The following is a 24930-nucleotide window of genomic DNA, read 5'->3' as shown; positions in this document are numbered from 1 at the left end:
TGAGAAGAATGTGTCGCTGTGAAGGATTAATGGATGAAAATAGCTTATTATAAAGCATATTTATAGACATATATGTCTCTGGGATGGAGGACAAAAATATAATATAATAGTACAGAGAGGAAGCTTCCGTAGAAAAGGGTTTGAGACTTTGTGTTGTGTGGGGGCTAAGGCAGAATATTTTTCAACGGTAAAACTTTCTGACGACGGAAACGGACTTAAGAAGGCAACGTACGTTTCATTATAAGTATAACACGAAGCTTTGTTATATTCTTAATGAGATTATTAGTGTTGGTAGTTGTTAGTATTATTTTATTCATTATAGGTGAGTTTTTTCTGGAAAAGAAAAGAAAAAGAATTACTGGGAGGACCAAAGAGTGGAAATTTCCTGGATTTTGGTTTAAGAAGAGCGAAACCAGAGAAGAATGTTAGTGGTTTCTTCTTATTTTGATAAATAAGTCATATTTTCCTTCTTTTTGGTGTATTGACCAATATTGTAAATTGTTACTTTGGGACAAAGGGAACCTAGAAACTGTGGTCTAATAAGTTGGTGTTTGTTTGTTTAATTGAAGATTTCAAAGGTCAAATGTTCATTTTTGTCTCCTGTGTTTGCTTTTCAGCAATGGCCGGTAGGTGTTATTCATTGGGCTCCAAAATTTTCCTTTTTTTAAGAAGAAGAATTACATATCTTTCTCCAAGTTTGGTTCAGAAGAATACGCGCAACTGCTTTTCAGTTTTCACATACGCACGAGATATAAGTACATTTATTGTGTCTTCTGAGTGCATTGTCCTCTTCTATTCCTACTTATAAAATTACTTGTAATAACATGTCTGGCCAACTAAAAAAAATTCTCATTCCAATAAAGAAAAATCTTAAATTTTTTAATTTTGCCTTAAAATTTAGGAGTTTTTCAATTTTATCTTTATTTAATATATATGGTTTTAAAAAAAAGTAACCATCTACACAACAATAAATAAATAGTAAAATAATAATGAGATTGAGTTTGACAGAACGAGCTAGTTCTTTTTTTTTTTTAATTTTAATTACAGCTGCATGAGAGGCTTACATATCAGTACCTACAGAAGTAAAAATCTGAGAGACGTCACGTTGGAGATAACCACGGATACTATCAGGGGGACTACGCAAAGCAAGGAAATCAATCCCCATGTTGTGTGCTTCAGCTGCCAATGCATCTGCCACCGAGTTCCCATCTTCACAACATCTAGAGGAGGTGGTTTCCAACCTTGCCGCAAAGACACCCCTATCTGTTGATGTAACGGATTCTGACTACCCCAGGCTAGACAAGCTTGAGAGCGTGCGAGAAGAGAATCGATGCTCCAACCTTGATTATTAAACACGCGACCATTTCGTCTCAACCATAAGTTGCGGCATACTATAGGAAACCAGAGACGAAATTCATGGCCTCCAATCGAAAAACGGCTGCCAATATGTAACATCCTGGATAATCCTTCGATCCTTAATATAGGACCTAATTGTTAAATTGTTTTTATTCTAAATATAAGACTTATTTATCATATTTATCAGTTTTTCCAAAATTATCTATATGGATCTTCCTCAACCATAACCAAGTAGAAGAGGGGGAGAGGATATTAAGAAAGATGATTATAGTGTTTTAGGAAAAACATGTCATATTTCTTATAATTAACTAACTTACCTAACCTTTTTAATATAATTAAATTAGTTTAATAGGTCTTATATTAAGAGTCAGAGGAGTATTACTTTAAAAAAAACAGAGAGAAAGTAAAAAAAAAATTAATTAAATAATATAAATAATTTTATTATTATAAAATAATAATATTTTATTATTAAAAAAAACATTGAACTTTTGCACCGAATTCAACGCCAAAGCTGAGTGTGTTAAAGGTGAAAAAGAAATTGGAGGGGGGTGGCGCATTAATAAGAAAGAAAAAGGGGCGAGGTATTAACGAAGGAAGAAGAAAAAAAAATGAGGGACGGTTGAAGCTAGAAGGATAATTGGACAAGCGGAGGTGATAGCAAAGAACGAACAAGAGGGTGAGCGAGAAGTCTTGCAAGTACATGTTGTCTGAAGAGTAAAACAAACATTTACGGATCGTTTAGGTACATAAAAATATTTTTTTATTAAAAAATTTTTATGAATATTTTTTATATATTTAAAACTTTACATTAGTAGTATCATTATAATATTTAGAAAAAATTTTGTGATTTGGGTACAGAGTCAATATTGAGTTTTAACAATAGATGGCCATAGAAATTTAGAGGTAAATAAATAATTAATTTTAATCAGTTTAAATTTCTCCATTTACTATTTTTGGTATTTAAAATTAAATTTATTTTGTTAAAAAATCTGTCATTTATGATATATATCATATTTATGTGGATTAAAATTAAGTTAAATAATTTATTTGGGTTGTTTGATATATTATTAAAATTTTAATCAAGTTATATTTATTTATTGATTATTTTGAGAATTTTGAACAAAAATTTTAGTTGAAAAATGTATTATTCAAAACATATAGAATGTTTTTACCGATTAAAATTAAGTTAAATAATTTATTTGGGTTATTTAATATATTATTAAGATTTTAGTTGATTTAAAATATGAAATAGGTTAAGGATATGTTATTAGAAAAATTTTAAAGCTGGAAACTTAAGTTATAAATTGAGAATTTTACAACGTTAGATAAAAACAGTTTATGTATATAATTTGAATGAGTTATTTGGATAGAGAAAAATTGTTATTGGAAATAAGAATTTTTGGGTAGCAAATATATATTATTAATAATAAATCCTATGCAATTTAAGTTATTTATTTGTATGTATATTAAATTATATCTATATTATTTGTAAATTATCTTGTACTTCGAAATTTGTAATTTGTGCTCTTATTTCTCAAGCTGTGAGATTAAGCTTGGAGTAGAGGTAACCGGGGTTAATTTATTTTATATGCATATTTTGGATTGTGAGGTATTTAATTTGCTTTTATTTTCTCAAATTAATTTGTGAAAGTATGTCTATGAATAAGTATGACAAATTTTGGTGAATTGTAAAGTACGTTGATTTAATTATGCTTGAGTTGTATGTTGCTGGGAATTATGTTTTCATGTGATGCTGAATTTGGTATTATAATATTTTGTTATTAAATAAAATAAAAATGTGTTATTCTTTGTTTGGAATTATATCATCTTAGTTTTAAGAATTATGATATTTTTAATTTATATTGTAAATATACATGGGATTCATATGTGGAGGTTAGGATTATGTTATGTGAAGGATATTTGTTCTTGAAGCCCATAAGGCATACCTACACTATTGATCATAGTGTTTTGGCTTTTTTGTTAAACCCCCATAGTTTTTCCTTTTTCATGGCCCAGAATTAAAAACGAACTCTTGGGTGGATACCTCTTGTACCATAGTCTATTCTTGGGCGGTGTAGGTGTAAGTGTAGGAGGGCTTGTTGCTTGATATGAATGGGGTGACTTTTGACCAGGTTACTCAGTACAGAAAGCTCGGGTCCTTGTCAAGGAGTCATAAGGAGGAGTATGGTGATGAGAGAGCATGTTTCATTATGTTGTTGCATGTGTACTTTTGTATGAATTGTGTGGTGGATGCACTACAACAAAATGTGTTATTTACCTCCCTCGTTTATGTCTATTTTGCAAAACAGAAGAGACTTCATGTCTGTTTTAAACAAAACAGACGTGAATTCACGTCCGTTGACCCAAAACAGACGTGAATTCACGTCCGTTGACCAGAAACAGACGTGAATTCACGTCTGTTTCTAAGTAAACAGACGTGAAGGGGATTCATTTTAAAAAAAAATTGCCCGCAGCGCAGCTCGCATCGGTAGTTATCTATCAGATTTGCATATGTACCGCGCGCGATCGAAGAACTCTCCAGCTCGCAGCTATCTCGCACCCAACTTTCAGTTTCGATCGGTCTCTCCCTCTCATTTTCCTCTTGTCCGTGAAGTAGCCGTGAGCTATTTCAACTTGTTTCGGTCTCTCCCCCTGGTTTCAGCTCTTCAAGGCCGTAGCCGGACTCCCTCCATTGCGTCGCTCATTCTGCAGTAGCCGTGTTGTAGCAGCTCGCCGTTGAAGCCGTGAAGCTCACACGCACAGCAGCTCACCGTCGTCGTCCTCTCTGTAGGCCGTTGATTCGAAGGCACGCCAGAACGGTGAAGGTAAGTTCATTCAACCGTTGCATTTTAGTGTGTTGTACGGTGGGTTTGAGTAGGTTGAGGAGTTTTGAATTGGTTTCTGAGGTTGCTGTTTAAATTTTTGCTGAAGAATTGTGTTTAGATAGTTTTAAATTTGTATATATTGATTGGGTAGAAATTTTAATGATTTCAAGCCTTGTTAATCTTGTTAGAAAAATAATGCATACAAGGTGTTTGTTAAAATGCCTAAGAGGGATTGCATTAGATAGTTTGCTATATGTGTTGAATTTAGATTAAGGATTGGGTATACATTAAATGATTAATGAAAAAATTGCATTTAGATAAGTTAAAATTTGTTTACATTGATTGGGTAATAGATTTGAAGTTTGAAATCATTTGCTTGGAATTGGCATGATTTATGTTGTAATTGGAATGAATCGGATTCAATTGATATCATTAGTTTTGAATTTGGTTAATGTTTATTGGGACTGTGCTGAATGGAATTAAATTGTTTATAATTCCTTAGGTAGTAACAGAATGGATCATAGTTGGATGAATGCTTTAAGAACAAGTGATGAATATGAGAACGGAGTAGAACGATTTATTGAATTTGCTAAACAGAATGCTCGTAGCAATAACGGAATGTATTTTTGTCCCTGTGTCAAGTGTTTAAATGAGAGGCGACTAAGTGTTGATGATATTAGAGATCACCTGCTTTGTGATGGTATAAATCTTCGATATACAAAATGGATATGGCATGGTGAAGTAGGAACAAGTTCAATACTCGAAGAAGAGGAAGATATGGATGATGTAAATGATAGAATGAGCGATATGATTCGTGATGTAGGGGTAGAGTTCTTTGTGCAATCACATGCAAATGATAACTTGAAGAGTGATGCAGAGATGCCTTTGTACCCTGGGTGTTCTAAGTATACACGATTGACAGCTGTATTGAAATTGTTCAGTTTAAAAGCAAATAATGGGTGGACTGACAAAAGTTTCACAGAGTTGCTTCAATTGATTAGTGATATGCTTCCAATTGATAACGTTCTTCCAAATCGTGTGTATGAAGCAAAGAAAATCTTGTCTCGGATGGGTATGGGCTATGAAAAGATACACGCTTGTCCTAATGACTGTGTATTATATAGAAAAGAGTATGCTGGTCTACGTGAGTGCCCAAAATGTAAAACTTCACGATTCAAGGTGAAAAAGAACATGGACTGTGCTGGTAACTATGATGGTGACGAGACAAGTAAAGGGCAACCTTTGAAGGTGTTATGGTATCTTCCGATAATACCACGATTTAAGCGCTTATTTGCTAATGCAACAGAAGCGAAGAAGTTAAGATGGCATTTTGATGAGAGAATATCAGATGGAAGATATCTTCGGCACCCTGCTGATTCTCCTCAATGGCAGAAAATAGATGAAATGTTTCCAGAATTTGGTCTTGAACCAAGAAATCTTCGCCTTGGGCTTTGTACAGATGGAATCAACCCTTACGGTACTCTTAATAGCACACATAGTGCATGGCCAGTACTGTTGGTGATTTACAACCTACCTCCCTGGTTATGTATGAAGCGCAAGTACATGATGCTTTCTATGATGATTTCAGGACCGAAACAACCAGGAAACAATATCGATATCTACTTGGCACCTTTAATTGAAGATTTGAAGATGTTGTGGGAAGAAGGCGTGGATGTGTTTGATGCATACAAGCAGGAGTCCTTTAAGTTGCGTGCCATGATCTTTACAACGATAAATGACTTTCCTGCATATGGAAATCTATCAGGATACAGTGTGAAGGGGCATAAAGCATGTCCTATATGTGAAGCAGACACATACTTCCACCAACTTAAGCACGGAAGGAAGACAGTTTACCTCGGTCACAGGAGGTTTCTTGATCGGTTCCACCCATACCGGAGATTGAAAAAGGTTTTTAATGGCTCACCAGAGCATGGCATGGCTCCGAAGGCATTAACTGGAGAGGAAGTTTACCAGCGAGTTGAAAGAATCAATGTCATTTTCGGTAAGACTCAAAAAGCTGCAAGTGAGAAAAACATATGGAAGAAGAGGTCTATTTTCTTTGATCTTCCATATTGGCGCAGTCTTGATGTAAGACACAGTATCGATGTGATGCATGTGGAAAAAAATGTGTGTGATAGTCTTATCGGTACTCTTTTGCACATACCGGAAAAACTAAAGACGGAATTAATGCAAGACTTGATCTGGCTGAAATGGGCATTCGAGAGCGCTTACATCCACAATTGAGAGAGGGTGGTAAGCGGGCTTATATGGAACCTGCGGCCCACACATTGTCTAAAGTCGAAAAAACAAGCTTGTGTCGGTGTTTGCATGACATCAAGGTGCCCCAGGGGTATTCTTCTAATGTGAAAAGGCTTGTCTCAATGCATGATTTGAAGTTAGTGGGAATGAAGTCTCATGATTATCATGTACTGATGCAACAACTATTACCCGTAGCTATTCGAGGCACAATGAGAGATGATGTGAGGAGCACTATAACTAGATTATGTATCTTCTTCAATGCTATTTGTAGCAAAGTCATTGACATAGAGAAATTGGATGAATTGGAAAATGAGGGTTATGTTATCTTGTCTCAACTAGAAATGCACTTTCCCCCAGCATTTTTTGACATCATGGTGCATTTGATCATTCATTTAGTGAGGGAGATAAGGCTTTGCGGTCCTATTTTTCTAAGATGGATGTATCCATTTGAGAGGTACATGAAAGTCTTAAAAAATTATTCTAAAAATCCTTATCGACCTGAAGCATCAATTGTTGAAAGGTATGTAGCGGAAGAGGCTATGGAATTTTGCAAAACATATCTATCTATAGCTAAGACACCATCTCGGCATGAAAACGGTACAAGTAAAGGAATCAGGGGGTTGAAGGTAAAGAGTATGGGTCGTGAAGAAGTGTTACAAGCGCACTTATACATATTGAATAATATGGAAGAAGTGCAGTCGTATTTAGATGATCACAAAAAAAGTTTAAAAGAGAAGTATCCAAAGAAAAGTGATATGCAGATAGCAAATGAGCATAACAAAACATTTATAACATGGTTCAGTGAAAAAGTTTTGAGAGAGGCCAATGTATCTGATACAATAAAATGGTTAGCTTGGGGTCCTTGTTTTGAAGTTATCACTTGGAGTGGATACGACATAAATGGATATTCCTTCTACACAAAAGCTCAAGATGACAAAAGTACTGTGCAGAATAGTGGGGTAATGGTGGTTGCTGAAGCGATGCATTTTTCGAGTTCGAAAGATAAAAACCCCAAATTGGCATCTATGGCTTATTATGGAGTTATTGAAGAGATATGGGAGGTAAACTACACCAATTTCAAGATTCCTGTCTTCAAATGTAAATGGGTCAACAACAACAGTATTGAAATAGATCAACAATTTGGATTTACATTAGTTGATCTTGGCAGGGTTGGTTATGCAGATGAGCCTTTCATTTTAGCAAGCCAGGCAAAACAAGTATTTTATGTTACTGATCCAGCAAATAAAAAATTGTCTATTGTCCTTCAAAGTAAAAAGCAGAAGGACAGTGATCCTACCATGAATCTTGATGAGACACCACCTTTTGCTTCAAATCCGCCTAGACCAAGTGAAGTAGAATTGGTAGATAATGATGAATATGCTGCAAGAGATGATCATTGTGAAGGGATATGGGACAATGCATAAAGTCAGATCAAGTAATGTAATTTTGCAACGTACCTTGTGTTATTTTCTTTCATTTATTTCATTGCAATGTACTTGATATTATTTATATATTAATACATTTCACTATAATTTACTTATTTATCTAATTTTGGTTTTTCAACAGGCACATGGAGGAGGATTTTGATGCCAATATGGAGGAGGATTTTGATGCCAATATGGAGGAGGATTATGACATCGATGATGTCAATCAGCCGGAAGGAAGGAAGGTTAGAGGTAGTACAAGGCTACCAAAGTTAGCAGTACGTCATGGTCGTATTCAGAAGAAGCATGTGGATTTTGATGCCAATATGAATCCAATTGGTGAAGAGAAGGACAGATTCATTAGCTATATAGGCTCCGTTGCCCGAAGCAAAGTCAATATTCTATGGCCTAATTGGAAGTCAATTTCTAAGGAGACGAAGGATATGATTTGGGAATATATTTTGGTATGTCACTTTCTAATTTTATTTCATTTGTTTTATTGTAAATATAGTTATAACTAAGATCTTAAACTCAAACATATTTTTTTTTTGCAGCAAACGTATGACATCCCTCGTACTGAGCAAATGAAAAAGCATTTGTTGCAGCAAGTTCGTCAGCGCTGGAAAGATTTTAAGCACACACTCACGAGCCAGTATGTGCGAGGGCCTAGGAAAGATGATGATCCGTGCGAAAAATACTCCTTCCTTGATCCAGATGATTGGAGGAGGTTTGTGGCATCACGGCATGATCCTAAATTTCAGGTACATTGCCTTATAAAGCAAAGTCATTGATTTAATTTACTTCACTTACTCAATTTACTTTGTTTTCTTTTCCACAGGAATTAAGTGCGATGAATAAAGAAAGGCAAGCTAAAAATTTATATCCGCACTATTTATCCCGTGGAGGTTACAAGATGCTTGAGGAGAGGATCATGCAGGATGACTTTAAGGCGATGCAGGAAGCTGCAAAATCTGATCCTAGTATCGTTGTTCAGACCCCACCTCCTCCTCCACGTCATAGAAAATGGAAGGAAGCAAGGATGAAGAAGGGTCAATATATTAATCCAGCAGTTGCTGAGATTGCTAAAAAAATTGTAAGTTGTATACATCAAATAACTTTAACTTATGGTAATATTCCTTATATTTTATCATTAATTTTCTATTATACTGTCATTAATTTTTTATCATACTTAAAATGTTATAGGAGGTACTTGAAGAGCAAAGCAGTGAAGGTTCATTTAGTCCGAGTGGAAGGATGGACATTTTAGCGACAGCGATTGGGAAGCCTGATCACCCCGGACGCGTTAGAGGAGAAGGGAGGACAGTTGGTCTTACCCAATATTTTGGACAAACTTCACGAGCTTCTCTACGAAGTCAACCCACTGATGAGATGATAGCTAAACTTCGAGACCAAGTTCGTGATGAGCTCCAATCTGAGCTAGAGGTCAAGATTGAGGCCCAGTTACGCCAGTCACTTCGAAAAGAGCTTATGGCTGAGCTTCGTGATGAGATGAAATCTATGGTCTCTAGCATGCAAATTGGGACAGTTCAACAACAATGCACATCCCAGGTTTGTAATCAATTTCACTTAAATTAATGTTGAGTTTTACCAACGTTTTTTTAATTTAATTTAATACTTGCATTTCTCTCATTTAGGATTCCCCCGTCTTTCCTAGCACTAAAAACAGTTGTAATCCACCGGGGGCATTGGGAGAGCATGATCCTAGTAGTCCCACGCCGGACTTTGGACAACCTTGTTGTCTTCGTTTAGAGGTCCCAAGGATGCGTGTTGTTGCTGACGCTCTCCTCTACAATCAAGGGAGCACTATCCATCACCAACATATTCAAGAGGACCAAGCGAGGGTTACAGTTACGACTGTTCGAGAGGGAGAGACAGGTGCGGATGTGCCATTCCCGACTGCTGAAGTTGTGAAGTTAGGTCAGGCAATTGGAACTTTCATTCTTTGGCCTAGACACCTTGTTGATGAGGAGATAATACCTGTGATGGTAAGAAAATGTTATTCTATACTGTGTGCATTTTTTTAACATAATACTTATAATACTTATTATGTTTATTTGATGTTTCATTAGGACCAGGAAGATGTTAATAGATATCCCTGCTTGGCACAATTATATGAGGAATATAAAACAATTAACAAGGTCGACATAAAGATGCCTGTAGGGATTGTGGGTGAAGAAAAATCATATTTCTTTGGACTTGACAACAAAGACATCAGGGATTTGTTATCCTTGAAGGAGTTGGACATAGCATGGGTTCAATTAGCAATCATGTAAGTTTACTTTTTCATTTCTAACTTAAATTTCTAATCTCTTACTTTCACATACTAATAATTATCTTATTTCAATTCAATGATAGCTTCTTCCATAACAAATGCATGTCATCAATGGAGAAGAGAAATTTGTATGGATATTTATGCCCTGCAAGTGTCCAGAAGAAGTACAACCCACTAGATAGGAGAATCAGATATGTGGGCAATACAATTGGAGACACTAAATTACCTTGTTATTTGGCACCAATTATTGAAGGGCAAGTAGCTTAATTATATTTATTTATACATACTTAAATTGTTAAGAATTATTGTGATATCCAGTAATGTATAAGTCTTACTCTATGATGCAGTTGTCATTGGAGTTTGTGTGTTTCTTGTCCCATTGACAATGTCATCTACTGGTTTGATCCCTTGGGTCGTCGTCCAAGCGGTGAGATGAGGGGCGTTTTCAACACGTAAGTACCTTAATGTAGATCAATAATTTTGTTTTCAATATAAATTATTTAACTTGTGCTTTCATTTGCTTATAGGGCTTTAAAGACTTATTATATAACTGGTGGGAAGCGTTTCGGGAAAAATGGCTCAACAACTTGGGTATATCCTAGTGTGAGTACTTTAAATTGAAGTTCTTTCATTGATGGCAGTTATTTTATATATGAATTTGGATTATCATTTCCTTGTGATTTGCAGTGTGCTAAGCAACAAGGGCCAACAGAGTGCGGATATTACATTATCCGTTATATGTTTGAGATTATTGAGAGCGGATGTATTACAAAATTTGATGAGGTAAGTAAATATAATTTTAGTTTTGTAATAGTTGAATTTTTAAATTGAATTGTTACTTATTTTATTTTCTTCCTATGTTTAAATTTGTTCATTTGTCAATTTACAGATTTTTGATAATGATTGTTCATATACTATTGATGACATTAACTTCATCCGAGACCTTTTGGCACAGCAACTGCTTCAAGAATTGTGGTCCAGGGATTGAGCAAGTTTATGTTTAGAGACAATAGGATCAATATTGACTTTTGTAATTTGTTCTTCTTTTTTGACTAGTTAGTTAATTAATGTGTCTATATAGATGAAGTTATGATGTTGATATGTCTTGGCTGAAAATATTGACTGGTTCATACTATTTCAACTTGCTGGAAAGTGGCTATTATGGCTATTGTGGCTGTAGGAGAAGCAGTATATACGAACTGAATCTTTTTTTAAAAAAAACAGAGTAAATTCACGTCTGTTTAGAGAAAAACAGACGTGAATTAACGTCTGTTTTTAAAAGAAACAGACGTGAATTCACGTCTGTTTTGGCAAACAGACGTTAATTCTCGTCCGTTCCAAACAGAAGTAAAAAGGGGGTACTTTTTATGTCCCTTCTTTTCATGTCCCCTGCAAAACAGACGTAAAAAGTCATCCAAAACAGAAGTAAAAAGTCTTCATTGTAGTAGTGATGGTGAGACATACTCCTTTCATGTGGTGTATCTATTAAAGCATCATTTATTACTTAAATTATACTTAAGCACTACTTTACCAACTTACCATCCTACTTGTATATATCATAAATTAATACTTGGTTGCTGAGACTTTATGTCTCACCCCATTATTCATTAATGCTTTTCAGGAGAGCCATCTAGTTTAGCTCAGCATGAAGGGAAGCAACTAGAGGTATAGGCGAGTACAGCCTAATAGTCCTCTTTTGGTTTAGGTATTTAATGTTATGTATATTGTCATCTTAGGGCTCATGGTTTTGTTGACATATACTTTCTTTTATTTGGTTGTTAGATGACTTTATTTGATAGAGTGCTGTTAGAATGGCTGAAGGCCATAAGACTCTGCTGTATATGTTACTTTTATGTATATGACTTGTGAGTTGGGCTGAGCATCCTGTGTTTCTTATGCCGTAAGTCTCTGCGAGATGAATGTTTATATTGGGCTTATGAGCAGTTATTGTGCCTTGAGTCCTTGTTGTATGTGTTGTTAAACTCATAGGTGTTCTATGTATCTTGAGTATTTTGGGAGGTTTTCAAAATAAGACAAACTCTTTATAACCATGATAGTATATAAATACTATAACTCAATTCTTTTTCTACCATGGTTAATATCTTAAAAAGTGGTTTTATGATTATGTATTAAGAAGAGGTCTTTTCAGAATACCCAAAGACAGCCAAGCAGAAGCATAAGAGAAGGCAAAGTATTGACTTTGTCGTTCATGTGATAAGAGAGCATACTAGACTTGCATATTGTATCGGCAATCTCGGAGAACATGTAAGATGGTTTCCTGCATTCCCTCACAGGAGTCACACTCCCCAGTCAGGTGCAAGCCTCGTTTTGACCTGGATAGATTCATAAGTAGCCTACCCTATGCACACAGCCAAAGGAAGACTCGACACCTTTGTGGGATATGTAACTTCCAGATATTTCTATACAGCGTTCTATCAATGGTAATATTTGCACCAGCAATTTGATTATAAGCTGATTTCAGAGTAAAAGTTCCAATAGGAGACCATCGTCATACTAGAAAGTCATCGCGACCAGAAGCATTTATATGCACACGGTCTATAGCCTAAAATATATTTTGCGGAAGATAGTGAGCAAACTTCGGCTAGTCCCAAGCCCTTGATGCCGTAACATAATCTCCCACCTTCCAGCTTAAAGCCGTTTGTGGAAGAGTACCAACAATGTATCCTTTAAGGGCATCAAAATGGGGTAGCCAAGCATCTTTCCAAAAGAGAATAGCGTTTCCATTCATCAGCCTCCAAGCTAGCCTACTGGTGACTTCCTTCCAACAAGACCGAATGCCTTTCCACGTACGTGATTCTCACTTGCGTTTATCCACTTTGGGAATTAAATCATCCCTAGCTTTATATTTCTCCCTTAAAAACTTAACCCTGTTCTTGAAGCGTTTATGCTGTCTCTCAATGAAGGAGATCCCTTATTTGCAGAATTATGGGCATATTTGATCGGGCTCAAGCGAGCTTGGGAAGGGGGACACAGAAGCGTTTGTCTTTTTAGTGATTTATTGGAGAAAATACATCTGCTACAGGAGGGAGATAATGAAGTCCATGAGAACTGGGCTTTGATTAAAGAATGCAGCAGCATGCTCCAAAGGGAATGGCTTGTGGAACTCTGCCATATAGGAGGAGAAGAAAATCTTGAACCAGACGCTCTAGCTAAGCGAGCTCTATCTTTGCCACCAGGACTGCATCTTACTCATCTTGAGGACTCCTCTTATGTTATTTCTCATCATTTAGCTTAGTTTCTTTGTTTTCTCCTCTTATCAAAAGAAAAAACAAAGAAGCAGGAAAGAGAGAAATTAGGAAGGAACATTGATTGCTTCGCTTGTGCCCTTTAAGTTCTTGGCCCTACAAAGTAAAATTTTATTTTTGTATCGTAAAGATGATGAATTACTCCTCCGATCCTTAATACAGGATTTAATTGTTAAGTTAATTTTGGTCCTAAATATAAGACCTATTTCTCATATTTATCAATTTTTTTCTAAATTATCTCTATGGATGCTCCCTCAACCATAATCAAGTAGAAAAAAGAGGGAGGATATTAAGGAAGATAATTATAGTGTTTTAGAAAAACCATATCATATTTCTTATAATTAACTAATTTACCTAAATTCCAATCAAATTAGTTAAATATCTCTTATATTAAGAACCGGAGGAGTATTATTTTCAGATTTAAATATAGACTTTGTATCTGTTTGTCATTTAAAGCTTGAATTTATATTACTTATTTTGAACTTTAGAACATTTTATTTTGTCATTTAGAGTGTGGATATGTAATTTAATAATATGAAACATTTGTTTTTCCAACAAGGCGAAAAATGAGTTTTTGCCCTAACTCTAAATTACCTATCGACAAAAATCATGGCTAAACTAGGGAGAATAGAATTTTTGAGCTCTACTTTCCCTCCTCTAATTATCATAACATTATATAAAAAATAAATAAATTTAGATACCTACAATATCATCACATTATGTTTATTTTTTATGAAAATTATAAATCATTTGGAATTAATATAATTTTTAATTCAGAAAATTTGATCTCATTTTTTATTTTACTTCGCTTCATCTAGAGATTGTTTTCCCCACAAAACAGTATTTTTTTATCCTTGCTAAATTCAAATTTTATAGGAATTAAATTTTAAAATTTTAAGTATATACTTATTATTAATATTATAATAATTTTTTAAATATTAAATCTTAAGTATTTGAAAATTTAATCCCAAAAAACTTGCTGAGGAAGCAGAAAAAATAGGAAAATAATTATGTTTATCCATCAGGCTGGGATGCCCGGCCCGCTAACACCTACTGACTACTGTTATGGGTCCAAATCCGAAACGCAGCTTATAAGCGAGGATTACACCCAAAAAAAAAAAAAGATAAAACGGCGCGAAGTCGCAGTGACGTTAACTTGGGGTAATCGCGAAAAGGAAGCATGGCGGAGGCTTTTTATTTTATTTTAATAATAATAATAATGAAATAAATTTATAGGCGTACGCGCGCCTGACCCCATTCGTTTCCATCAACTTTCCTAACCCTAGACTTCATCATCGGGAGCTCGCCAATCCTCGCCATGATACTTTTCGATTGATTGCGCGTTTCCTGCATCACTTCAGATTTTCCTCGGCGCTGCAGAGGAGTTTTGCGAATTCCCATCGGAAGGTTCGATCTTCACCTCTCAGATACAGATTATTTCCGTGGTCCGATACATCGCCGATCAGATACAGATTCGCTCCGTGGTTCGATGCTCCTGGCTCGTTCGGTCGATTTCTACTGAAACAGATCCAAGTTCTCTTTGATTATTCCTTCCCGTTCGAATTGTTGCGGCTGCTAATTCGAGAGGGCTGCTTCTGTTCTGGATCCCTCTAATTCTCGTCCGATCCATGGGCGCTGACGATCTTAGCACTCTGATTTGTGCTTTTTGAGGCTTCTAAGTTTTGACGCTTGACGGAGTTAAAAATTTTCTACAATCTGAGAGTTACAGTATTTTACGAAGACGAAGACTCGGCATCTGGTTGCAAGAAAAGAATCAAGGAGAGCTCACCGTTTTGGCCGTTCGATTTGTCCGATCATATCTGAGTAATTGACAGCGGAAGGAAAAATAATAGAAAAAAAAAAGAGCTTCAATATTGTACTGATTGTTTAGGAGTTTGATATAAGGCGCTCATTAAATCGAGGCCTTTGATTATAGTTTATTTGTTTTTTGGCTATTGTGTTGCTGTTATCCCCTTTTTTTTAGATTGAAAGAGAAATATACCATGGCGGTGTATTATAAATTTAAGAGTGCAAGAGATTATGATTCAATTCCTATGGACGGTCCTTTCATCTCTGTTGCTACATTGAAAGAAAAAATTTTTGAATCAAAGCATTTAGGCAAGGGTACTGATTTCGACCTTGTGGTCACCAACGCCCAGACCAATGAAGGTTGGTTCTGATTTCAATTAAACTATTGTCTTGGGGCTATGGTGTTAATGATTAATTTTAAATTTAAACAATCTGGTTTTTACCTTGCAGTTTCTGTAATTTGGTTTTCAGGAGGATGTTTCTTGGTTAAAGTTACAGTATTTGCTATGTTTCTTTTTTTAACCCTTGAAGAAAAACGCATGGAAATTCTATGTATTTTGAAACTACCATACTCAAAATCCATGCATAAAACAAAGAGAAAAGGGAAATGACTGAGATAAGTGGCATGGGTTGTTGGTCTGGATGTTTGGATATAATTAGGCTGCAAGCTACTGATAGAAATTTCATGCGTCCAACTTTGCGGGATTTTAGTATGGTTTTGTGTATTACTTTTGCAGTGTTTTATAGTGTCTCTGTCTCTTTGGAATTTCAGAATATCTTGATCAAGCAATGTTGATTCCTAAAAATACCTCAGTGTTAATTCGTCGAGTTCCTGGACGGCCCCGTTTACCAATAGTTACTGAACAAGAGTACTATCTCAAACCTAAAATCTCAATACCTGTTAGAATTTTCATGATAGATCATTTTATTATTCAGTATAAATTCCCAAAACTCTCCCTTTATTGCAATTTATTATATTTGGCACAATCTGCATAAAATACTGCCTTTTTCCTTTGCAATGTCTACTGATATTTTTTATCTTTTCTTGAATTGCTATCTGTTTTGCATTTTGCAGGAAAAAGGTGGAAAATAAGGTGGTGGAAACTGAGCCTGAAAAGAGTGGCATACCAACTGTTGATTCCTCTTCCATGAAATATGTAAGTGTCTTCTTGTATGACTTTCTTATCTTCTCAAGCATTTCTTCTGCATTCCTTAAGAAATTGAATGCTTAATAACAGCCTGAAGACTCTGAATGGGATGAATTTGGCAATGAGTTGTACGCTATTCCTGATGTATTGCCTGTTCAATCGAGCAACTCAATACCAGAGGCTCCTCCAACTGCAAATAAAGCTGATGAGGACAGTAAAATTAAGGCCTTGATTGACACTCCAGCCTTGGATTGGCAGCGGTGAGTTTCCATCTTTCTTTGGCTCTCAAACAATGCCTCTACTTTTGCGTTTACAATATTGTTGATTTTTTTTTTTTGGGTTGTGTAGACAAGGTTCTGATGGCTATGGTAGAGGTTTTGGGAGGGGGATGGGTGGACGAATGGCGGGTGGACGTGGTTATGGTAATACTCTTAGCTTATGTTTGATTTCCCCACCTTTTGGTGGCCTACTGCTGTGAATTCTGTAATGCTCACTTGTTCTGCTGGTTCGGGCAGGGTTGCAACAGAAAACACCTCCACCAGGCTACGTGTGTCATAGATGCAAGGTGCCTGGTATGTATTAAACAAATGCTTCTATTTTCTTGTGCTAAATGGTGGGTAGCGATACTAATGTGCTTAGAATGTACTTCCTTTCTCTTGTTCAGGGCATTTTATTCAGCATTGTCCTACGAATGGTGATCCAAATTATGACCTTAAGAGGGTGAAGCCACCCACTGGCATTCCGAGATCAATGCTTATGGCAGCTTCTGATGGTTCTTATGCTCTACCAACTGGTGATGTTGCTGTCTTGAAGCCGAACGAGTGAGTACCCTGACCCTTGTTTGATCTATTATTTCATTCATTGGTAGGAATGGAACTAATCTGCATCTTTCTTCATAAAAGGGCTGCTTTTGAAAAAGAAATAGAAGGCTTGCCAACAACTCGCTCTGTTAGTGACATACCACCTGAGCTCCGGTGCCCCTTGTGCAAGGATGTGATGAAAGATGCTGTATTGACAAGCAAGTGTTGTTTTAAAAGTTTTTGTGACAAATGTAAGTTTTGATGTACTTATATTATCTGATTTTTCAAGTTGAGCATCTTAATGATCAGCTGATGCTAATTGTCATTTTAAAATTTTCCCCAGGTATCCGGGACTACATTATCTCCAAATCCGTTTGCGTTTGTGGTGCAGCTAATATACTTGCAGATGATCTTTTACCAAATCAGACAACAAGAGACCTAATTAGTCGTATAATGGAGACAGGCACTACCAGTGCTGAAAATGCTGGAAGCGCATTTCAAGTTCAAGGTTATTGAAACTTTTATGATGCGACTCTCTAACTATTACTGGTTATTAACTTTTCATTATTTACATTGTTTCCATGGGTTGGATCCTTTAGATATGGAGTCTGCTCGTTGTCCACAGCCCAAGATTCCTTCTCCAACCTCATCTGCTGTGTCTAAAGGAGAACAAAAGGTGTCCCGTTCTGATGAAGGAAAAACAAAAGTACAAGAGGCAGCTGATGATAATAGAAAGGCTCCATCTGTGCCTCAGAAGATGTCTGAAGAAGTAAAGGCCACAAGAGCCGCTGATGTTTCCGAAGCTACTCATGAGTCAGTGACTGTAAAGGAACCGGCTTCACAAGGTAGTGCTCAGCTGGTTGAGGAAGAAGTGCAACAAAAGTTGGCTCCTACTGAGGCAGGTAATGTAATTTGGTGCCAGGTTGTTTTTATACCTTCTGTTAGAATGAGGAAGAGAGAATGGGTGGTTATGGGGGAACTCGTGTAAATAATGATGACAATGCGAGAACAATGATAAAGGAGAGATCCATTCTCTTTTTTACTTTTTCCTTTTTTCTGAAGGCAAGTGTCATTAGTTTTCTTCTAATTTTTTGCAGCAAAGAAAAAGAAAAAGAAGAAAGCTCGTGTACCCACAAATGGTAATCTGCTGCTCTCTTTCTTTTCTCATGTACTGACATGTTTCTGTAATGTTTCTTTTTGAGATCTTGTGCTTGTGATCTTGGAACTTCCGTGGAAAATATGGACGCTTTTACCTCTTATTCATATCATGCAAGTCATTTTAAATTAAATTTTGCATACACATTGCAGATTTTCAGTGGAAAGCTCCACAAGACTTTGGAGCTGATAACTATATGATGCCTATGGCCCCGCCTCAAGGCTATAATCCGTACTGGAATGGCATGCAACCTGGCATGGAAGGATTTGTGGCACCGTATGCTGGTGCAATGCAAATGATGAATTATGGTTTCGGCCCCTTAGATATGCCTTTTGGCGGCGTTATGCCTCATGATCCCTTTGGCATGCAGAACTACATGCTGCCTGTTGTTCCACCTCCAAGGTATTTATTAGGCTACTTGTATAAGTATGTTCTGAAAAATCAAAAGTTAGCACATTCCCGCTCGTCTTAGACTCCCACTTCGGAGTCTGAGAGGCAATGATATCAGTATATGTGACATGATATAAAATGTGGGATATGCCAATTCTTTAAATTTTAAGACGTGATAGGTGTATTAACAAATTAAGGAAAGAAGTAAACAACATACGAGGAAAATGAATTTTAAATGAAAATTTCACATATGATACACAGATGTTCATAACAAAGTGTCAAAAAGCATGAAGCGAATTCAGACTGTAATTTCTAATTCTAATTAATTATCAATACTTATCTGCAGTAATCTCTTGAATTATTCCTGAGTGTTTCAAAACATAGAGGTGTGTTTCAGTTTTCAAATCGTTGCAAAACATACAGGAGAGAAGGGATGGCGATATGAATGTTAGGAGTACAATATGCGTAACATATCAAATATACATCTAATATGGTCCTACTATTTTATGAATGCTACTTACGTGTAGTGTAAGATTGTGGGAAAATGGCGTTATTTCCTCCTAATCCTACCCCGTTAAGGGCAGACTGGGTTTTTTTCCCTTTTTTAATTGTTTTTTTTTTTTTGGGGGGGGGGGAGTGGGGGTGGTTCAAGATAATTCACCTGCTATTTTATATATGTGTAGATGACTGCGTTCTTTGCAATTCTAACTCATGAGACATGTCTTGTTATATCTTAAGGGATCTTGCGGAGTTAAGTATGGGTATGAATGTCATGAATGCTCCGCCTCCGATTATGAGTAGAGAGCAGTTTGAAGCTCGGAAAGCTGATCTCAGGAGGAAGCGTGAAATTGAGAGACGTGGAGAAAGGTACTAAGCGAATTTTTGGTAAACTCATTCCTAAATATTTCAGTGCAGGATATATTTCTTTCTTGTTCATTGTGATATTGTCTCGTCATTTTTTTTTTCAGCCAAATGTTTCAGTCACGGACAGAGAAAACACTTCCCCCCCCCCCCCCAAACAATGATTGTTATAATTGTTGCTTGATGATCCATGCCGTTGTGCATCTTGTGTTAAGTTGTTGCTGTATTTTCACCACATTTACAAGTTTCTTTCTTTCATCATGAGACAGGGACATTGCCAAAGATCGGGAGATTGGTAGGGAAGTGAACAGTGTTGGGGATGTTCCTCCGATGAAATCGAAATCTGTATGTGCTTTTTATTTTTGTAATTTCTCTGTTTTCTTGTGGACTTATGCGGCATTCGCCTTTTTGAGTAGTTCTTTTGAAAGCTTCGCAAGAAAAAGCACACCCCTCGCAAAAAGAACCCCAATTGCACTAGATAATGCCACGTCACGTTCAGTATTGATAACTCTGTGGTTATGTGTTGTGGAGGGAGAGGGAGCAACGACCTATATAGTTTTGCCAGATTTCTGAGGTCAACGACAACCAACAAATGGTTTAAAAGTTCGTTGAAATGAAACCTCGGCGTCATTAAAATTAGTATATTATAATTGCGTCGGTGAAGTTAGCTGGGCTTTCTGCACTCTTTAGCCGTTTAAAAATATTATTGGGCTTCTATTGCCCTACTTGTGGTGTTGTGCTGACCCAATGAACAAAGTGCAGCAAATTTGGGATGCTGATCCTTAATTTGAGCCTGCTTATTCGCCTCTGCTGTATTATTATTAATTATTATTAATTTCACCAAGGCCTAAGGCCTGGAATCTCCAAAAGGAATTTTTCTTCTTGGGGGTAATAAAAACGTTTCCCTATTTATTTTTTAATTTTAATCATGGTTAATGCGTTGGTGTAATTACTATTCTTTTTTAATTATTTATTTTTTAAAAAAATAAAGTTACAAGAACCTTTTTGTATATCTAAAATTAGAATTATGCTGATCATTTTTATTCTATGTATCGAACCGGGTTTTAATTTTCAGTTAGTGGAAGTAAAGTTTAAGGTGAAACTTGGAAGCATGTTAAAATGTTTGAAGGTCAATTGCATTCGTTCCCCGAACCATCCCCTTCTTTGTTTTTTTTTTTTTTTTCTTTGGCATTACAGTCTAAATACAGAAAATAGTTCATTTGCTTTCGCCAGGGCTAGCGAGAACCTAGCGTCTTTATCTTCTGTTTCTGTACCGGTAAGGTTATTAAAAAACATGAAAAAAAAAAAAAAAGGCTTTTGTTAATCGGACGATTGGTTTGCTGCTGTTTTGGGAGGGCAAAAGCTGAAAGGGCTAATGGGAATTCACAGCCACACATACCCACCAAAAGAAAAAGGGGAAAGAAAAGAGTTTCTAGAACATTGCTCCAAGCAGCTAATACTGGGATATTTTGTCTTTTGGTGCAGAAGCCTATTCCTCCCTCGTCGAGCGCCGCGTACAACCATCAACCCCGGACTCGTTTGGAGCGGCCATCGCCAGATCGACCTCCACGCGAGGTTGAACCTTCACGCCCTTCCAAGAGGAAATCTGAGCACCACCTTGATCGCGATCGTGACCACGACAACGATCGTGACCGTGATTTGATTCCAGACTATGGCTACCCTGATCACGACCGCCATAACCATCGCCATCACCACTCGGAGTCCTCATCAAGGCGCTCCTCTGAGCCGGTGACGAAGAGCTCTTCTGCCACGGCGGCGGCGGCGGCGGCTGCTGCTGCGGCTGCAGATCGCAAGCACAAGGCCAGCGTCTTCTCTCGCATAAGCTACCCTGAGGGCGAAGTCTCCAAGAAGAGAAAGCTCGCTACGTCATCTTCTGCAGAACCAGCCGGTGGATCGACGACTACGGCGCATCACAAGTCAGTGTCGAATGGGTATTATGACGATTACAAATCGTCGGGGCTTGGGAAGGTCGTTTCGACGGGTGGCGGGAGGAAGAAGAGTGTGGATTATGAATCTAGCGATGACGAACGGCATTTCAAACGGAGGCCGGCTAGGTACGAGCCGTCTCCGTCGCCGCCACAGGCAGATTGGGAGGAGGAAGGCAGGCACAAGCGCAGGCACAAGTAGATTCAGATTTGTCATTAGTGCTGGAACCTGAAGGCGGAGCGAGCAGCGGGCGCTCGCCATTACTGCTGGAACCTGAAGGCGGGGCGAGCTGCGAGAGCGAGCAAAATTGCTCTTGGAAATGTCGATTGAACTGTAGAAACCAGAAACTATGCAGCTGAAGAAGGGCATGTAATAATCTGGATACTGTAAAATATGGCCGTTCTATTTAACCCCATAAAAATGTCCGTTTCAACTTTTCAAATTTTCATATATGAAGCTCATGTTCTTGTTAGTCCAGCCCTCTTGATCCGTTTTTTGTTGGATCCGGAATTTTTTTTAAGTTCGTTCAGCCTCTTCGCAGAATAAGCTTGTTTCATTCCCAAGATTCGATAAGAGAATGTTACTTTTATTTTCGTCGGATTAATATTTATATCACAAGACATATAAATTTTCTACAAAGGAAAAAAAACTCTTTGCGAAGAAACTTCAAAGAGCAAAAAGGATCGAACACATGACAAGGACTTTCTTTTGGTTTTAAAAAATTCCTTTTCATTTTTGAAAACCTATGAAACCTCATTGGAAACAAAACACATTTACCACAAACATTCCTTCTAATTTTAACATCAACTATCTTATATTTATTATGTCAAATTTTCTAATCAGATATAATTATGTGTCTCATTCTTAAAATATTAACATTTAATATTATCTAATTATAAATTCATATGATAGAATTTGACACAAAGAATTTGACGCAAGTTTTTTTCTTAGTTAAATTATTTAGACCAAATATCTTTTTTTTAATATTAATATCACGTAACAATAATTTGAACACTTATATTTGCCTAAGAAAATAATTTTAATATATATTTTCAATTTTTTTTATGCTCATTAATTTTAATTTGTTAAAAAATTTATTTTAGGCGAAGTAACTGGTAACATGAGCATTTCAGGAGTCGAGGCAGCGAGCAGCGTCTGTGCCCGGCCCAATATATGTATCCTATCTATTTAACGGGCCTTTGCTGCAAAAACCCTAACTCTCATAGAGTGAGCGTCGCCGTCGTGGTTACCCTTTGCTCCGATGGGTATGACTTAGATTGTACTCTCGTGTTCTTTTTGTTTCACTTTCTCGTCGGAAAGCATTTACTGTGGGTGCCAAGAAATGCTGATATTTGTTGTCGTTGTTGGATATAGGTGCCTACAAGTATGTATCAGAGCTGTGGCGCAAGAAACAGTCTGATGTAATGAAGTTCTTGCAGAGGGTGAGGTGCTGGGAGTATCGGCAGCAACCTTCCATAGTCCGTGTGACAAGGCCTACTCGTCCTGACAAGGCTCGTCGCTTGGGCTACAAAGCTAAGCAGGTATTGAACAGTCTACTTTGCGGAGATCATTTGCAGTGTCCGTCTTATTATGAACATATGATTCACAAATTATACTAGGAGGGTTGGATTTTGGGGTTGTTCAAAACTAATATGAACCTTTAACCACACAAGGCACACTAAAATTAGTAGGGAAAAATCAATTCTATTACAAAATGGTCGAAATCAGCTTCTGGGATGTGTTAAGCAATTAGGTGGATTTGGCTTTTAGAATGTGTGCTGCAATTGAACGCCATGTTAGTTTTCTTGTGGCGACCCTTTGATTTGCCCATTATTTGGAGTGATTCAGATGTTTCTAGTCCGTTTTCTGAGAAAATGTTGTGTTCTCTTTGATGTGCACCCTCAGGATTCTCATGAAACCATATGAATGTTGCTCAGTTGACTGAGCTATTTTTGAATTTGTGGGGTATATATCTTGATAAGTTGCTGGTTAAGCGGCGCCTTGATGCATATGCGTCATTGCATATGTATGATGATTGGGTGCTTCCTTAGACCAGCTATATTAAAGTTAACAGTCAGATCATCTGACCGAGTGAATTGTCCTCTTATCAATTTTGCTTTTGTCTCGATCTGACACATCTTATTCTCTCATTTTAATTAAATGTTCCTTGTATTATTCAATTCTGTTTGTTTTATTTGCTTTTTTATTTGAGAAAAAGGAAATCATTTGCTTCTCTACTTTTTGCTTCAATTGTATGGTCTAGCAATGCTTAAGATTGCAATATTTGCAGGGTTATGTGGTTTACCGTGTTCGTGTTCGGAGGGGTGGCCGGAAGAGACCAGTTCCCAAAGGTATTGTATATGGTAAGCCCACAAATCAAGGTGTCACCCAACTGAAATTTCAGAGGAGCAAGAGATCAGTCGCTGAGGAGCGAGCTGGACGGAAGCTGGGTGGACTTAGGGTCCTCAATTCTTACTGGGTGAATGAGGTTCGTTGATACTGGTTCTGACAATGAAACTTGGTTCTGAATGACTTGCCCATAGTTCTAATTGGTAAAATGCTGATACAGGACTCGACTTATAAATACTACGAGATAATCCTGGTGGATGTGGCTCACAATGCTATCAGAAATGACCCAAGGATCAACTGGCTCTGCAATCCTGTCCACAAACACAGGGAGCTGCGTGGCCTCACCTCTGCTGGTAAGAAATACAGAGGCCTCCGTGGCAGAGGACATCTCTACCACAAAGCTCGCCCCTCCCGCAGGGCTACCTGGAAGAGAAACAACACTCTTTCTCTTCGTCGCTACCGCTGATCTTACTGAAGTTAGTTGCAGCTTCATTTTTATGAATGTACTGTTGAGGATATGATAATTATCTATGAATTGAAATTTTGTTGCATGAATCGTTCGGTATACGATCAAAGTTTCATTCGGATTAATTCCATCAATTTTTGCAGCAATATATATTGGGATATCTCGTGCTGGATGAACTTTTTACCTCTTCCCTTTTGGAGTTTCCTGTTGGGTTTGTTATAGAAAACGAATTTCCTCCTTAGTTGGAGTCGTTGTGAGGAAAGTTGGATGCTGAAGTCTTGTTTATTTTCTTATGCATTGGCACGTGCTCTGTTTTCTCACGAGAAGTAGACCTTGCCATGCCATTAGTGGTTGAAATCTTAAATTGCAAAATGAGCTTGCTATTAGCAGCAATTATGAAACTCCAGTTTTAGCGCGGTGATCACTCTGTCCTTTTTTATTGGAAACAACTTATGGTGGGGTATCTAAATATAAGAAATAAATCTTCTTTGTTTTCAAACACTAATCTTTATTTATTATCCATTTACAATGAATTTTTATTTATTATTTTTCATGTATTTTCTTTACACACGAGTATAATT

At 37.0% G+C, this 24930-nt stretch overlaps 2 protein-coding genes across 2 annotated transcripts; both read left to right on the top strand.

Moving 5' to 3' along the window:
- The first annotated feature begins 14661 nt into the window (after nucleotides 1–14661).
- LOC114711361 (E3 ubiquitin ligase PQT3-like) lies at nucleotides 14662–22011 on the top strand. Its single transcript, XM_028895755.1, has 15 exons — nucleotides 14662–15592; nucleotides 16005–16101; nucleotides 16308–16389; nucleotides 16471–16640; nucleotides 16729–16802; nucleotides 16896–16952; nucleotides 17045–17201; nucleotides 17283–17431; nucleotides 17524–17688; nucleotides 17780–18082; nucleotides 18278–18319; nucleotides 18489–18738; nucleotides 19465–19593; nucleotides 19857–19932; nucleotides 21073–22011. The coding sequence occupies exons 1-15, from the start codon at nucleotides 15427–15429 to the stop codon at nucleotides 21733–21735; spliced, it is 2580 nt and encodes an 859-aa protein (XP_028751588.1). The 5' UTR covers nucleotides 14662–15426; the 3' UTR covers nucleotides 21736–22011.
- A 722-nt stretch (nucleotides 22012–22733) lies between these two features.
- On the top strand, nucleotides 22734–24378 carry LOC114711370 (60S ribosomal protein L15-1). Its single transcript, XM_028895764.1, has 4 exons — nucleotides 22734–22799; nucleotides 22909–23075; nucleotides 23825–24022; nucleotides 24104–24378. The coding sequence occupies exons 1-4, from the start codon at nucleotides 22796–22798 to the stop codon at nucleotides 24347–24349; spliced, it is 615 nt and encodes a 204-aa protein (XP_028751597.1). The 5' UTR covers nucleotides 22734–22795; the 3' UTR covers nucleotides 24350–24378.
- Nucleotides 24379–24930: the final 552 nt, after the last annotated feature.

Source organism: Neltuma alba, unplaced genomic scaffold, assembly GCF_004799145.2.
Source record: "Neltuma alba isolate B1F8T4 unplaced genomic scaffold, ASM479914v2 tig00001776_pilon, whole genome shotgun sequence".
In the NCBI taxonomy this organism is placed as follows: domain Eukaryota; kingdom Viridiplantae; phylum Streptophyta; class Magnoliopsida; order Fabales; family Fabaceae; genus Neltuma; species Neltuma alba.
The sequence above is the reverse complement of the archived record's forward strand: the minus strand, read 5'-3'. Positions and strand labels throughout refer to the sequence as shown.